This window comes from Podarcis filfolensis, assembly GCF_964270895.1.
Source record: "Podarcis filfolensis genome assembly, chromosome: Z".
NCBI lineage: Eukaryota > Metazoa > Chordata > Lepidosauria > Squamata > Lacertidae > Podarcis > Podarcis filfolensis.
The window spans coordinates 8,782,134-8,794,473 of record NC_139617.1 but is presented as its reverse complement, the minus strand read 5'-3'; the positions used below and the strand labels follow the sequence as shown (position 1 = coordinate 8,794,473).

Here is a 12,340-nt window from a genome sequence, read left to right as displayed (position 1 = left end):
AGCTTAATAATAAACTCAGTGGGTATTGAACTCAATGGGACTTGCTTTTGAGTACACATGTGCTTGTGCTGTGAGATTCAGTGAACGTTTAATTCTTCATCCAGTTGAAATGTCCTTGCTTCCCTCTTTTTGTCTTAACTACAGCTACTCCCAAGCCACCCAAAAAGCCTTCCAGCGGAACAGGTGAGATGTTTTGCCATCTCTTATTTATAGCAAAAGAGTGGAGTGAATCAGGGGCAAGTTGCTGTTTGCAGGTGGGATTTAATCACATAGCGGCAAATTCAAGTTCTGCAATCAAAGATGATTTGAAGCTGTTGGCACAACTAACCTGTTTCTGGGTAGGAATGGCAACTATTGATTGCAGGTTGTGGGGTCTGACAGACCCTGCAAATGCTTTCTGTTTCTTCTTGTGGCTGATGCTGGCTAATGGAGTGGTAGGGGCCTCTGGTTGGGTTGTAGGGGCAGGATGAAGAAGCAATGCAGAGAACCAACTGGGCAAAGAAGTCCCAAGGCTCCTGCTACCACCAAAATTGCCACATGGCTTGGTCCTTGCCCATTCCACCTCTCTCACCTGTGGGGGGATGTGGCAATGGAGGAAGCACATGCATGCAGCTCTGCCTCCCCCAATCTCATGTGTGTGAAATGTTGCAGTGAATCTGAGTTAATGGATCTGAGCTCAACAAACTTGACTCCTTAGGTGGGCCACTGCCAGGGACTAGCTGGGCAACAAGGAGTTGTGGAAGGCAACAGCTGGGGAACCCCCAAGGGAAATCCCAGAGGAAGAAGGCTCAAAGCCTGCAGATTGGTGGTGGGACAATCAGAGGGAGAAGATTGGGAGGAGGGCCTGGATGCCGAAGGGGCAACAGGGTTTAGTGAGCAGGAAGAACCGTTGGCAGAGAACAGTTCAGACTCGGAGGCTGAAACAGAGGAGAGGGGTCAAGGGGCACCTGAAGAATCCAGGGAGTCTCCCTCTCCTGCTGCAACAAGTTTCCTCCCCTTTAGTCTCCAAGAATGCACAGAATAATTAGGGCAGGACAGAGGTCAGAGATGTGCAAAGCACAGTTTGAGACTGCTTGGGAAATACCTGGGAGAAAGGTGGGAAGGCAGGGACCTTCAGTCCTGGCAACTGCTCCATAGTGGCAATACCTACTGGGAAGAGTTGCTGAGCAGTATGCCATTTCCTTGAATAAAGAGTTAACTTCGCTGACAACGGAGCCCTGCGTCTTTCTTCCTGACCTGCAGCTGACTCCAACCTTTACAGCCACACCAGTAACGAAAACACTGTACCAGGCACACCAGTCGCAGGAGTGTCTGTATTTTAGTGGAATGCTGTCACTGCCGGAATCTCTCTGTGCTGCCTTAGGGAGTCCCTCTTTCATTATGCCATCCTGGCCTGCTTTGCAGGGAAGTTGTGAAGGTAAAATGGGATAAGCCAGGAACTCCTTGGAGAAGAAGAGAAGATACACATGGTGCAGAGAAACCCAACCACCTGTGGCTTATTTGTCTCTCTGTGTGTGCTTCTGCATTTATCTGCTAAATAGGTGACTTGGACTTGGCTGACTACTTCGACACCCCACCAGAGATGACAACTAAATCAACCAAGGTGACCACTGGTCCTTATCCAAGGAAACCAGGTGAGTCCTTCCTTTCCCCGCTAGGCTTTATTATAGCAGAAGGGCGGGAACCTCCAGATAATTGTTGGGCTCCAACTTCCACCAGCTTTAGCCAGCATGGCGAATGGCAAAGGATGATGGGAGCTGTAGTCCAGCAGCACATGGGGCAGGGGAGGCCCACAGGTTCCCCATCCCTGTTTTAAAGCTAAGTTTCCTAAACACCTGAGCCACCCACTGTCAACCTTCACAGGATAGAGAGCCCCAAGTTCTTCCTGTTGCTCCATTTTGGTTTCCATCTCTGCTTTTGCTTCTCCCTTCTCCTGTCTCTCCTTTTCTTTTACTTCTTGGTGGGGGGGTTGTTTGTACCAGGGGTGGGGAACCTCTCTGCCCTTCTAGGGGGTCCCCATTCCTCACATAAGGCTGTTTCCCTCCCCCCCACTACAACCACATGTCCCACACCTGATGTTGTATGTGTCATGACTTCAAAGGTTGAAGTGATTGTTCCTTTGCTGGCCCCACACTTTGTTCCAGGAGTGCAAAGCGGTTTCCACTGAAATAGCTGCTAAAAAAGAGCCCCCTCCTTCCCCTGGAGCAACAGCAGCACAGAGCTGTTTCAATGTCCATTTTGCAAACAGCCCCATGCTGGTCTTTTGAGTCTCTTGTTCTCTGCACAAGGCTGTTTTGCAGAAGAGCTTTCAAGCCGACCCATGCTACTCTTTGAAGTTCCAACAACTCAGGAGTGCAGCGTCACCTGACATTACAGCGACGTCAGGTGACTGATAGGTAGTAAGTGGCCTTGCCCACCTGCCAGATTTCTTCTGCTAGGGATCCAGGAGATAAGGATCTGGCCCTGCAGCCAGAAAATGTTCCTCACCACTGATCTGTACTATGACCCAGCACATATGGACACAACAGGCTCCTAGTGCTGTTGTTTATTGCTCATGGAAAGAGTTGAATGTGGGTGTTTTGTCCAATATCACTTGTGGGGATGGGGCGGGGAGTTGGGTTGTATCTCCTAACTCCACCCTAGTTGTTGTGTCCCCTATTGGCTCTGCCCCCCCCGGCTGTACTTTATTAATAACAATAATATTTTATTAAGAGAATTTCATTTATGAAAAAGTAGAGTGAGGAAAGAAAGGGGGGGAGTGAGTGAGAATGAAAAAAAAATACTGCTAAATAGCCATACATTAATATACAGATGTGTATATTCTTAATATCCTGATACACATATAATTGTTAGTAACCTAATATATTCTGTGTAAACTCATTCCAAATATCATGGTATTTATCCAAAGAGAGTTTGCAGCTATAAGCTGCCCATTCATGGGTTGCCACTGTCATGTTGTCGAGTCATTGATTAAGGGGAATCGTATCTCTATTCTTCCAGTTCATCAGTTATCAGTCTCTTGGCCACCATTAGGGTGTGTAGAATCCATTTCTGCTGTCCTGTTGTCAATTTCCATACAATGGGTATATATAGTTCAAGAGAAAATTCACCTCTTAAAATCTTAACCCCGCCCCAATAGTGTTTTGTTTATACAGTCCCCTGGCCGTACTTAGGGTGGGTGGGGAGTGAGAAGAGAGCAGGCCCCCTGGAAGTGGCTCCTCCTGTGGCTTAAATTGCTCCTGCCAATCTTTTCATTCTTTACCCAACCGCCACTACTTTCTGAGTCCCCTTCCCTTGTGTTCCTCTGTCTTCAGATGATATCCACTGGAATGTGATGCATACCACCACCAAGCAGCCCAAAACTACCAAGGCTCCGCCCAAGAAGGTCCCAGGTAAGGGACAACCTCTACAGAGTGTACAAGACACCCATGGCTCATGCCAGGAATGTGTCAAGTGACTTCTTTCACTTTTTCTTCCTGGATAGTGTTATTTTCCCTAGGAAGTGAATCAAGTGTGTGATGCTCCAGGGCCTATTCTGGCATACCATTCCACAAACAGAGCAACCGTGGACGTCCCTATGCCCACTAGCTTTGCATAAGCCTAGGCCAACATGATAGAGTACATCAAGCGACAAGGTTGTCCCAATGTTTCTCCTGCTCCCATCCTTACCGCTTTGGCCTCAAGTGGGAGGATGATGGTGCAGACAATGCTGTTAAGAGCAGGGCGCGTCTTGCAATATATCCTGTTTTCCCGAAAATAAGGCAGTGTCTTATATTAATTTTTGCTCCCAAAGATGCGCTAGGTCTTATTTTCAGGGGGTGTCTTATTTTTCCATGAAGAATACGGTACACATTTATTGCCTAATTGTGAGTGAGCCAGACTCCATCAGGGCAGAGCAAGCAGCAGGTGGCAGCTTGGCCTGGCAGCGGCGCGGGCTCTCTGATTCACACTGCCTGAACAGCTCCGGTTGCGCTGCAGCCAATCAGTGAGCTGTGCGGCGGCACCTGCCGCTATGGTCCAGAGGAGTCAGACGCCCTATGGTAGCTTCGGGGGCCTTATATTCCAGGGAGGCCTTATGTTAGGGGAGGCCTTATTATCGGGGAGGTCTTATTTTTGGGGGGATGCCTTATATTACAGTGAGAGGCAAAACTGGAAGTAGGTTTTATTTTGGGGGGGGGTGTCTTAAAAGCTCTAAAGCATATAATAATCTAATACAAATTCAAACTGGGAAGGTTCTGTTACTTTGTTTTGTTTTCGAAAGCCAACCTAGAGGGAGGAAAAGTATAAATAGACCTATTCATTCATTCACTCATTCATTCATTCAAAGACCTCTTCATATTTTCCTGCAATTTCAACTACTCAGTAATTCAGTTATGTCCTGTTATGCACTTTGCACAGAGGTTGCCCTGCACAGTGGATTAAGCTGCAGGAAAAAGCACATACTGTCTTTACCAGTTTGAATTTGTATTAGATTATTATATGCTTTAGAGCAGTGGTTCCCAATTAGGTAATTACTGAGGACCCCCTATTTTTCAAAAGCCAAGCCACGGGCTCCCCTACTTTTGAAAATTTTGGTAACTCTTATTTACCTCTGCAAAGCAATTTTTTGAACAAAATGTGGGGTAGCCCCTAATAAGCAGATAATTTTGGTATACTAAAAAAACAGGCCATAAAATCTGTGATACTACCATGCAAAAATGACAAAAATTTAGTTGTGGGGGAGGCCAGAGATGGGGCCACAGACCCCCTGGGTGCGTTTTGTGGACCCCCAGAGGTTCCCTAATTGGTAACCACTGCTTTATAGAGCAACAGATGCATTCAATAGGTAATCCATGTGCTATTTCACAGCCAAAGATCCAGTGGATTTCGACTTATCTGACGCTTTGGATGACCACAACCCTGGACAAGGTGGAGGAACGCCTAATGTAAATCCTGGTGGAGGTACGTTGATAGATCAGTATTAACTTTGTGCTTTACTTCTAAATTTTAGAGGATTTGGCCAGCATTTTACTCACAATGGTTGAGCACCCCAACCTCAATGGTGCTTAATATGCATCAAACTTTGACCCCAGATACCATGGAACTGGGTGGCTTGGAAGAGACCACATGGCTCACGAGTGGCATTATAATACGAATTGGGAACCCTTTACAGCCTCGGGGGCCACATGCCAGTGGAGTCTTGTGGAGGAAGGTCTTGAGTTGGCCCCTAAATTCCCATAGTGCGAACCCTGTCAGCCACAAAAAATGTCTACCAGACCAAGTTGCTTGCTGAACGTATCAATGTTAGCAACATATATCTTCGCCCTTCACTTTCCCAATGTTAAAAAACAAAGAAACATTTTGTACAGTTTCCCTCCCTGGTCACCAGGAGATGATTCTCCAGGAGGCCAAGTGAGGTGCTGTTCACAAGTCAAGCCTAGCCAACCTATGTAGGATGAGCGAGTTGACTTGGGTGAGCATCTGTGTGTCACCTTTCCCTCTGATGCAGCCAAGTGCAGTGGTTGTGGATGGGCCCAGCTTAAAGCGGGAGAGGTGACCCATGGCATTTGGGCCCAGAGAAGCTGATGGAGGAGGCCCCACTTATTTCAAGCCCAGAAATTTTAGCACATAGATTGGGTGAGTTGATACAGAGGTCCTGCTGAGTGAAGGAGATTCCCCTTGTCAGCCAAAACTGGGTTGGAAGAATCCACTTCCTTTAAGGCTGCTGTGCTCACATTTTGAGCCATCTGTGGGGCGTATAGGAAGGACTCTTTTCTCATGTTGATGTTACAGCGAACCAAACCTCTGATGTAGCCAAAGTCTTGGGGTGGCAAACAAAACAGGATACCTTCTCATGGCCAAGGCTTGACAGCTCAAAAGGCATACAGGAAGTCTGGATGACATGTTCAAGTCACGCTTGAGTCTGCCGTAGGAAGGGGTTGTTGTACTTCCCCACTGCACAAAGAAAGCCCTTAAAATAGCAATGGGAAAGGGACACAAACACACATTTTTGCCAAAAGGTAGGTCACTGTGACTTCACCTCTGGCTTTAGGGCTGTGCTTATTGGTTCATGGGATTCGCTGCATGAATCAACAGCACAGGCATAGTAGAGCGGATGAACAATAGTAATTTAAACAGAGGACCTGTAATAAAATGTTGCAGCGTGGGATGTTGCTGTTCAGGGTTGCATTCCATTCCTCGTTCCCTTCCCCATCCCAGCAGTCAACATTCTGTGGCCTTAGAGCATGCTTACTCCTAATGTGGGGCTAATTTGGGGTTCCCTCCCCTCCACAGGGTTTTTTCTAAAGGTTTTCCGGACTTTTGCAGGTGGTAGGGCTCCCCCAAATCTGCTGAGGACTCTCACTTGTGCACGGCTGCTGCTGCAACATAAGTGGTGGCATTCGCACCCTGAACATTGCATATAGAAGAAGTGGTCACGTTGATGCTTTGCTGTGAGAACCACATGGCCCTCAGCTTTTAACCTCCTCTCCCCTTCATATGACCTGTTTGGCCAGATAAATTTCCTTATGGATCATTCATGCCTCCCTTGTTTGTCTCCCTCCACCCTATCCATATAGGTAACACTAGAGAAATAAACAGATGTGTTGGCAGAATGTTCATGTTATTGATACCAACTTGCACTCTTTCTTTCCTAAAACATGCGTAATTTGCTTTCATCGTGTTGCAAAACCTAAATCAACAGCTGCTATTTTCTGTGATCAGTTAATGAATAAAGAATCCTGTTCCAGGCTCGAAAGGTACAGGTGGAAGAGGTGGAAAACCTGGTAAGGAGTCTTGGATGGGCTCCCAGTTGCTACCTTTCCCCTTCCTGTCACAATCCTTTGTTTTCTGCCGTCCACTCCTTCTAAGCACGGAAAATCCATCCTGTTACTTATCTGTGCAATGCACTGGGGGCGAGGGGGGATTTTAAATGCTGAACGCCTCTACTAATTTTCCCTTTCAATTAGCATTCTCTAATTTTCACATTTATTATTGACTTGGTCAACTTCAGATCTTGTGAGATGGCCGTTTGCTGTTCCCTGTGTTACTTTTTTCCAAAAATGAAACACTCTAAGAAAGGTTGCCATTACGAAATCGAAATGTACATCACAGCAAGCTGTAGCTAATAGTTTACCATCATGGTTCCTGGAGGGCACTTTCACTCCACCCCACAAGTAAGCAGAGGAAATAAGCCATGATCCCTAGCTTAGGTGTGCATCTGAGCCAGGCACAATGGTCTGTTTTGCTCCAGCAACCCATCTTCAGTTACTACAGATTGTGGCTTCCAGGGAGCAAAACCAACTGTTGTCCCTGGTTTGGATTTAACCTTAAGGCAAGAATTGTGGTTTGTATCTTCTGCCCACTAGTGGGAAGGAATGAAACAGATGGAGAAAGGCATAACCACAGTTTAAGGGAAGGTGTGGCCTAATATCACACTGCTGGAAAGCTTCAAGGAGGGATGGGGAACCTGTGACCCTCCAGTTGTTTCTGGACTACCTTGGCCATTGGCTGTGCCGGCTGGGTGTGACGCAGGGCAGAAGATCCCTCACCCCTGGTTCAGAGGCAGTTCCTTCCTGTATTTATGTGGATAGAGCACACGGGGAGGAGAGTCCAGGGAACACTTTTATTTGTTTTCCTGTTACCTAAAGCAGCACTTCCTCTTTTTCTTTTTTTAAGCTGAGAGAGGTGCTTCCCGTCAGGGTTGTTGTGGGCCAGTTGCACTATTGACCTGACTGTCAGCATCATTATAAGACAGGGACAGGGAACCTTTTGCTTGTGGGCCAAATGTGACCTATGATATCTCTCCATTTGGCCTGCCAGGCCATTTTTAGAAAGCCATGCCCTACACCTGACATTATGATGGGTAAAGGTGAGGTGTGAAAGGAACAAACAGGAATTCAGGTTGACTTTGAATTGTTCCTCTGCTTGAGCAAGGCAGACTCCCAACCACCCATCAGCTGATGTGCGGTGAGAGCACAGCTTAATCAAGGAGGGTGGAGCAGTTCCCACTGAACGAAAATACCTCTCAGCAGGATAGGACTGATAGGAAAAGGGCTTTCAAACACCCCTGTGCTGTTCTTCAAATCTCCGAATTTCAGCGGTTTAAGGAGCAGCCTGGAGATGCTTACAAAGGGCTTACAAACACCCCTGAGCTGTGTTTTTAATGTCCTAACGATTGGAGCTTCAAAGCGCAGCATGATGTCAGGTGATTGACATATGGGTGACCCCATGCACCTGCAAAATTTGGCCTGCCAGAGTCTGGGGAAATTTAGATCTAGCTTGCTGGCCAGAAAAGGTTATCCACCCCTGTGATAAGGGCCTGTCTTTATATTCTCCAACCAGTGGGGCCTGGGAGAAGGATTTGCCATCTAGCTTTTCCAGTTCTCCTTTTTCTTTCCCAGCTTTCTCCTCTGCCTGCTCCCTTCTCCTCTCCACTGCTATCCAGCGTTGTGGGTTCCTTGCTTGCTTGCTTCTACCCACAGTATCACGTGGGAGAGTTTGGAAATTTGTACCTGATGTGCTTGGTCTTGAATTCTAAGCAAGCAATAACAAATTGATCTGTGTCTTAAGTTTTTGTGAGTTTTTTCTATACCACTTCATTTCTGAGGTTTCTAAGCGGCGTACATAAGACTTATAAAAGCATACAGCGGATAAAATCAATTAAAATGAATCATCTTGCATGTGGCTGATCAGAGCTGTTGTTATCCCAGCTGGCCATTGCCAAAGCATGGTGTGTATTTGTTTCCTTCTTAGCTACTGGAAAATTTCCTGCACAACATTAACGCCAAAATGTTTGACTTTGGGTTTAGCTGGTTGCATAGGAGGAGAAAGACCTGGACTATACACACAGCTGTAGAAATCATTTTGATTCCCACCCCCAGCTGACTTTTAATGATATATTGACCTACATTGATATCTGCCATCACTTTGTCTTGTTTTAAATAGTTGTTCAGATTTTTAAATTTTATTTTTATTATTGTTTTATATTGTAAGCCACCTTGTTTGAGTACATGCCCTGAAAGGTACACATAGGTCACATACCATTGTAGAGTGGGAAGGTGGCCTCAAAATACTTTAATATTAATAGAGAATAGGGTTCTGAAGTGATAAAATGCTCCAGGTGTTGGGAGGTGAATCAGAAGTTTTGAATCTCCGTTTTGTGAAAACACACATATAGGACAAAACAACCCTCTGAGAATAGAAAACTAGCGCAGATGAAACGAAGAAGGTTAGAAATCTACCCTATTGTCCTAGTGTTCTGTTTTCATTTGCAGCGAGTTTATATGGTGTGTGCACGCGTTCAGAATGCGTATCCCACCTCATCTGTAGCCTGAAATGGTACATTTGGGTTGCCAAGTGAAAAAAGAGAGAGCAGGACTTTTATCGTTGCATTAAGCGGGGATTTCAGCAGCTGAAGCTCATCACGACAGGCGAAGAAGAGGACAGGGCTACTGCCCTTTAATGGAGGTGTATTTCTACACATCTATTCAGAAGCTACACCTTCTGAAATTCCCCACCTACACAGCGCACCTATTAGGCACAGTGTTTCTCAGACTTGGGTCTCCAGCTGTTGTCAGACTACGAATTCCATCACCCCTGACCACTGGTCCTGCTAGCTAGGGATGGTGGGAGTTGTGGTCCAACAACAGCTGGAGACCCAAGTTTGAGAAACACTGCATTAGAGGTGGAGGGACCCTCTCTTCTTCACCTGTCCATCCTAACCAGTCCTCCTAAAGTTCCCAGAATCATCATGTCTTGCAGGAGGACATCCATTAGTTCATCCTACACACTTAATTCAGTTTTATGAATTTAGAAAACCTCAGCAGATTGCTAAAACATACACAAAGTTTTCCATTTCTGGAAGTGTTTGGTATGAATAGTCATGCTGTTCCCCATAACACAATTGTAGAAGGATTCTTCCTGCCTTTAATTCCAATAGGGCAGGAGGGGGAAAGTTGTGGACCTACAGATGTTGGTTGGACTGCAACTCCTATCATCCCTGATTTGTCATACTGGCTGGGGGGTGATCGGAGTTTGAGTCCAGCAGCACTTGGAGGTCTGCAGGTTCACCCCCCACTCTACTGTAGGGATACTGTAACACCTATAGATGTTATTTTTTAAGAAACAATTGTTTTTAGTTTTGCCACATCTTTTGACTGCACTGGTCCCAAGAGCAGCGCACAGAAATGCATACTAAAATACTAAAGCAGCAGTCTGTATAAAAACCCGAACAGTTCCGTCACAGGAAAACACACACCAAAAGCAACAACCAAATAAATAATCCAGCAAAACCACAAACAGACAGAATAATGGGAGTTGCACCAGTATCAAGTCTCATGTGCATATCTGTCTCGTGTGCACTAAAATGATGGCAGAAAATCTATTGCCACAGAGTATGGGATTCCAGAGTGCTCTTTGCTACCCTTCTTCAAGGGCAGTCTCACATAGGGCAAGTTAGAGTAGTCTAGAAATCATTTGAGTATTTGAGTATGCTCAGCCAATGGCAAGCGAGGGATGGGGCATTGACTCGGAGTTGCCCTTGTTGTTGTTTCGCTTCTTCTCACATCTTAAGTCCTTGTTTCCCAATTGGTACCTAACCAGCACCAGTCCAACTAAGAAATGCTTCTCTTCCTCCTGAATGCGGCACTTAAAGCCATCTTCCTTTTAACAAATAGGAAACAAATGTCTTTTTGAACCTAAAAACTATTTCATGGGCTAATACAAGCAATTCCATCCCCTTCCAACCTTTCAGGGTTTTCGGATGATGACTTGGCTGGAATTGTGGACGAGGGCGGCTACCAGCCAGATAAAAAGAAAGGTAAGTTCTCTTTTTGTTGCTTAGCTAAGAAAGGGGACACCAACAAAAAGGGACACAAAGTACATTTTTATATTGGCAGTCCAACTGCAAAGTTAATGCCTGTAGAGCAGGGATGGGGAAATCTGTGGCACTCCAGAGTAAAACTCCCATGATCCCCAACAACTGCCCTTGTGTCAAAAGCGAGCCAGAAGTAAATCACACCCCGCTAGTTGGAGTTAACTCATGACACGGGTGGCGCTGTGGTCTAAACCACTGAGCCTCTTGGGCTTGCCGATCGGAAGGTCGGTGGTTTGAATCCCTGCGACGGGGTGAGCTCCCATTGTTCTGTCCCAGCTCCTGCCAACCTTGCAGTTCGAAAGCACGTCAAAGTGCAAGTAGATAAATAGGTACCGCTGTGGTGGGAAGGTAAACGGTGTTTCCATGCACTGCTCTGGTTTGCTAGAAGTGGCTTAGTCATGCTAGCCACATGATCCGGAAGCTGTACGCCGGCTCCCTTGGCCAATAAAGCGAGATGAGCGCTGCAGGCCCAGAGTCGTCCGCGACTGGACCTAATGGTCAGGGGTCCTTTACCTCTGCCTTTTTATGCACCAACTTGGCAGAGTGTAAGGACGAATGAGCGCAGAGCTTGCTCCCAAGAAGCAGTTGCTAACACTGAAGTTCTCCCCGTCCCCACAGCTGCTAAGTCCCCTCCTCCCCTGGGTTTTTTCCAAGCAATCTGAGACTGCCCTTGCATGTCTGCTTTTGCTCGTCCTGTTTCATGCCCCTTCTGGTTCTGGGAGACCAGGTGGGAGGAGAGCATGTTGCAGCAGGAGGGGGTCTACCCACGACACTTCACCAGGCACACTCATCTCTCCCTCTTGGCCTCCTCCCCTGCTTCAGCTTCTGCCTCTGATTCTCTGCCACCGACTGTCCCATCTCATTGAGCCCTGTTACCTTTTCAGCATCTGATCCCACCTCTTCCCACTTGTCTCTCTTCTTCTTGTGACTGCTCATCATTGTCCCACCACCAATCCCTGGGCTCTGAGCCTTCTTCCCTTGGGGGTCCCCTAGCTGGTTCCTCCCACCATTCCTCTGTGTCCAACCAGTCCATGATACATTGCTGGCTGGTGCTGGTAGGAATCATAGTCCAGCAACATATCCAGGACCACAGGTCCCCCATCTGGTATAGGAAGCTGCCTTATACTAAGACCACTGGGTCCATCTTGCTCAGTGCTGTTTACACTGTCTGGCAGTGGCTTCGCAGACTATGGACAGGAGCCTTTCATCTTGCTGTGAGGATGGCAAGCATTGAATGAGGGGGCTTTGTATATGCATAGCTACACCCCTTCCCCTGCTTAGAGATTAGGTATCCGACTGAAACAGTGGGCAGGAAATGACTTCTATGGCTTCCTTGATAGGTGGCCAATCATTTGAATTTTCAGAAAAAATAGTGATGGATTTCTTTGATTGCTCTTGCCCATTTCCTACTCTCCTAATTCAGATATATTTAGCATTTTAAAAGAAAAAGAAGTGAGGCAGCCACAGGCTGCAGTATTTGAAACC

At 46.6% G+C, this 12,340-nt stretch overlaps 1 protein-coding gene across 3 annotated transcripts in view; it reads left to right on the top strand.

The window, feature by feature from the left end:
• Positions 1–12,340, top strand: part of CD99L2 (CD99 molecule like 2) — a 68,011-nt gene that overhangs the window by 39,384 nt on the left and 16,287 nt on the right. The window contains exons 3-8 of one of the 3 annotated variants that reach the window (XM_083595659.1): positions 145–183; positions 1,542–1,634; positions 3,315–3,392; positions 4,849–4,941; positions 6,729–6,764; positions 10,733–10,798. In XM_083595659.1, the coding sequence (XP_083451785.1) occupies positions 145–183; positions 1,542–1,634; positions 3,315–3,392; positions 4,849–4,941; positions 6,729–6,764; positions 10,733–10,798 (405 nt within the window). Of the gene's footprint in view, positions 1–144; positions 184–1,541; positions 1,635–3,314; positions 3,393–4,848; positions 4,942–6,728; positions 6,765–10,732; positions 10,803–12,340 lie in introns of all 3 variants that reach the window. The other 2 variants (XM_083595660.1, XM_083595661.1) reach the window with 2 other exon arrangements.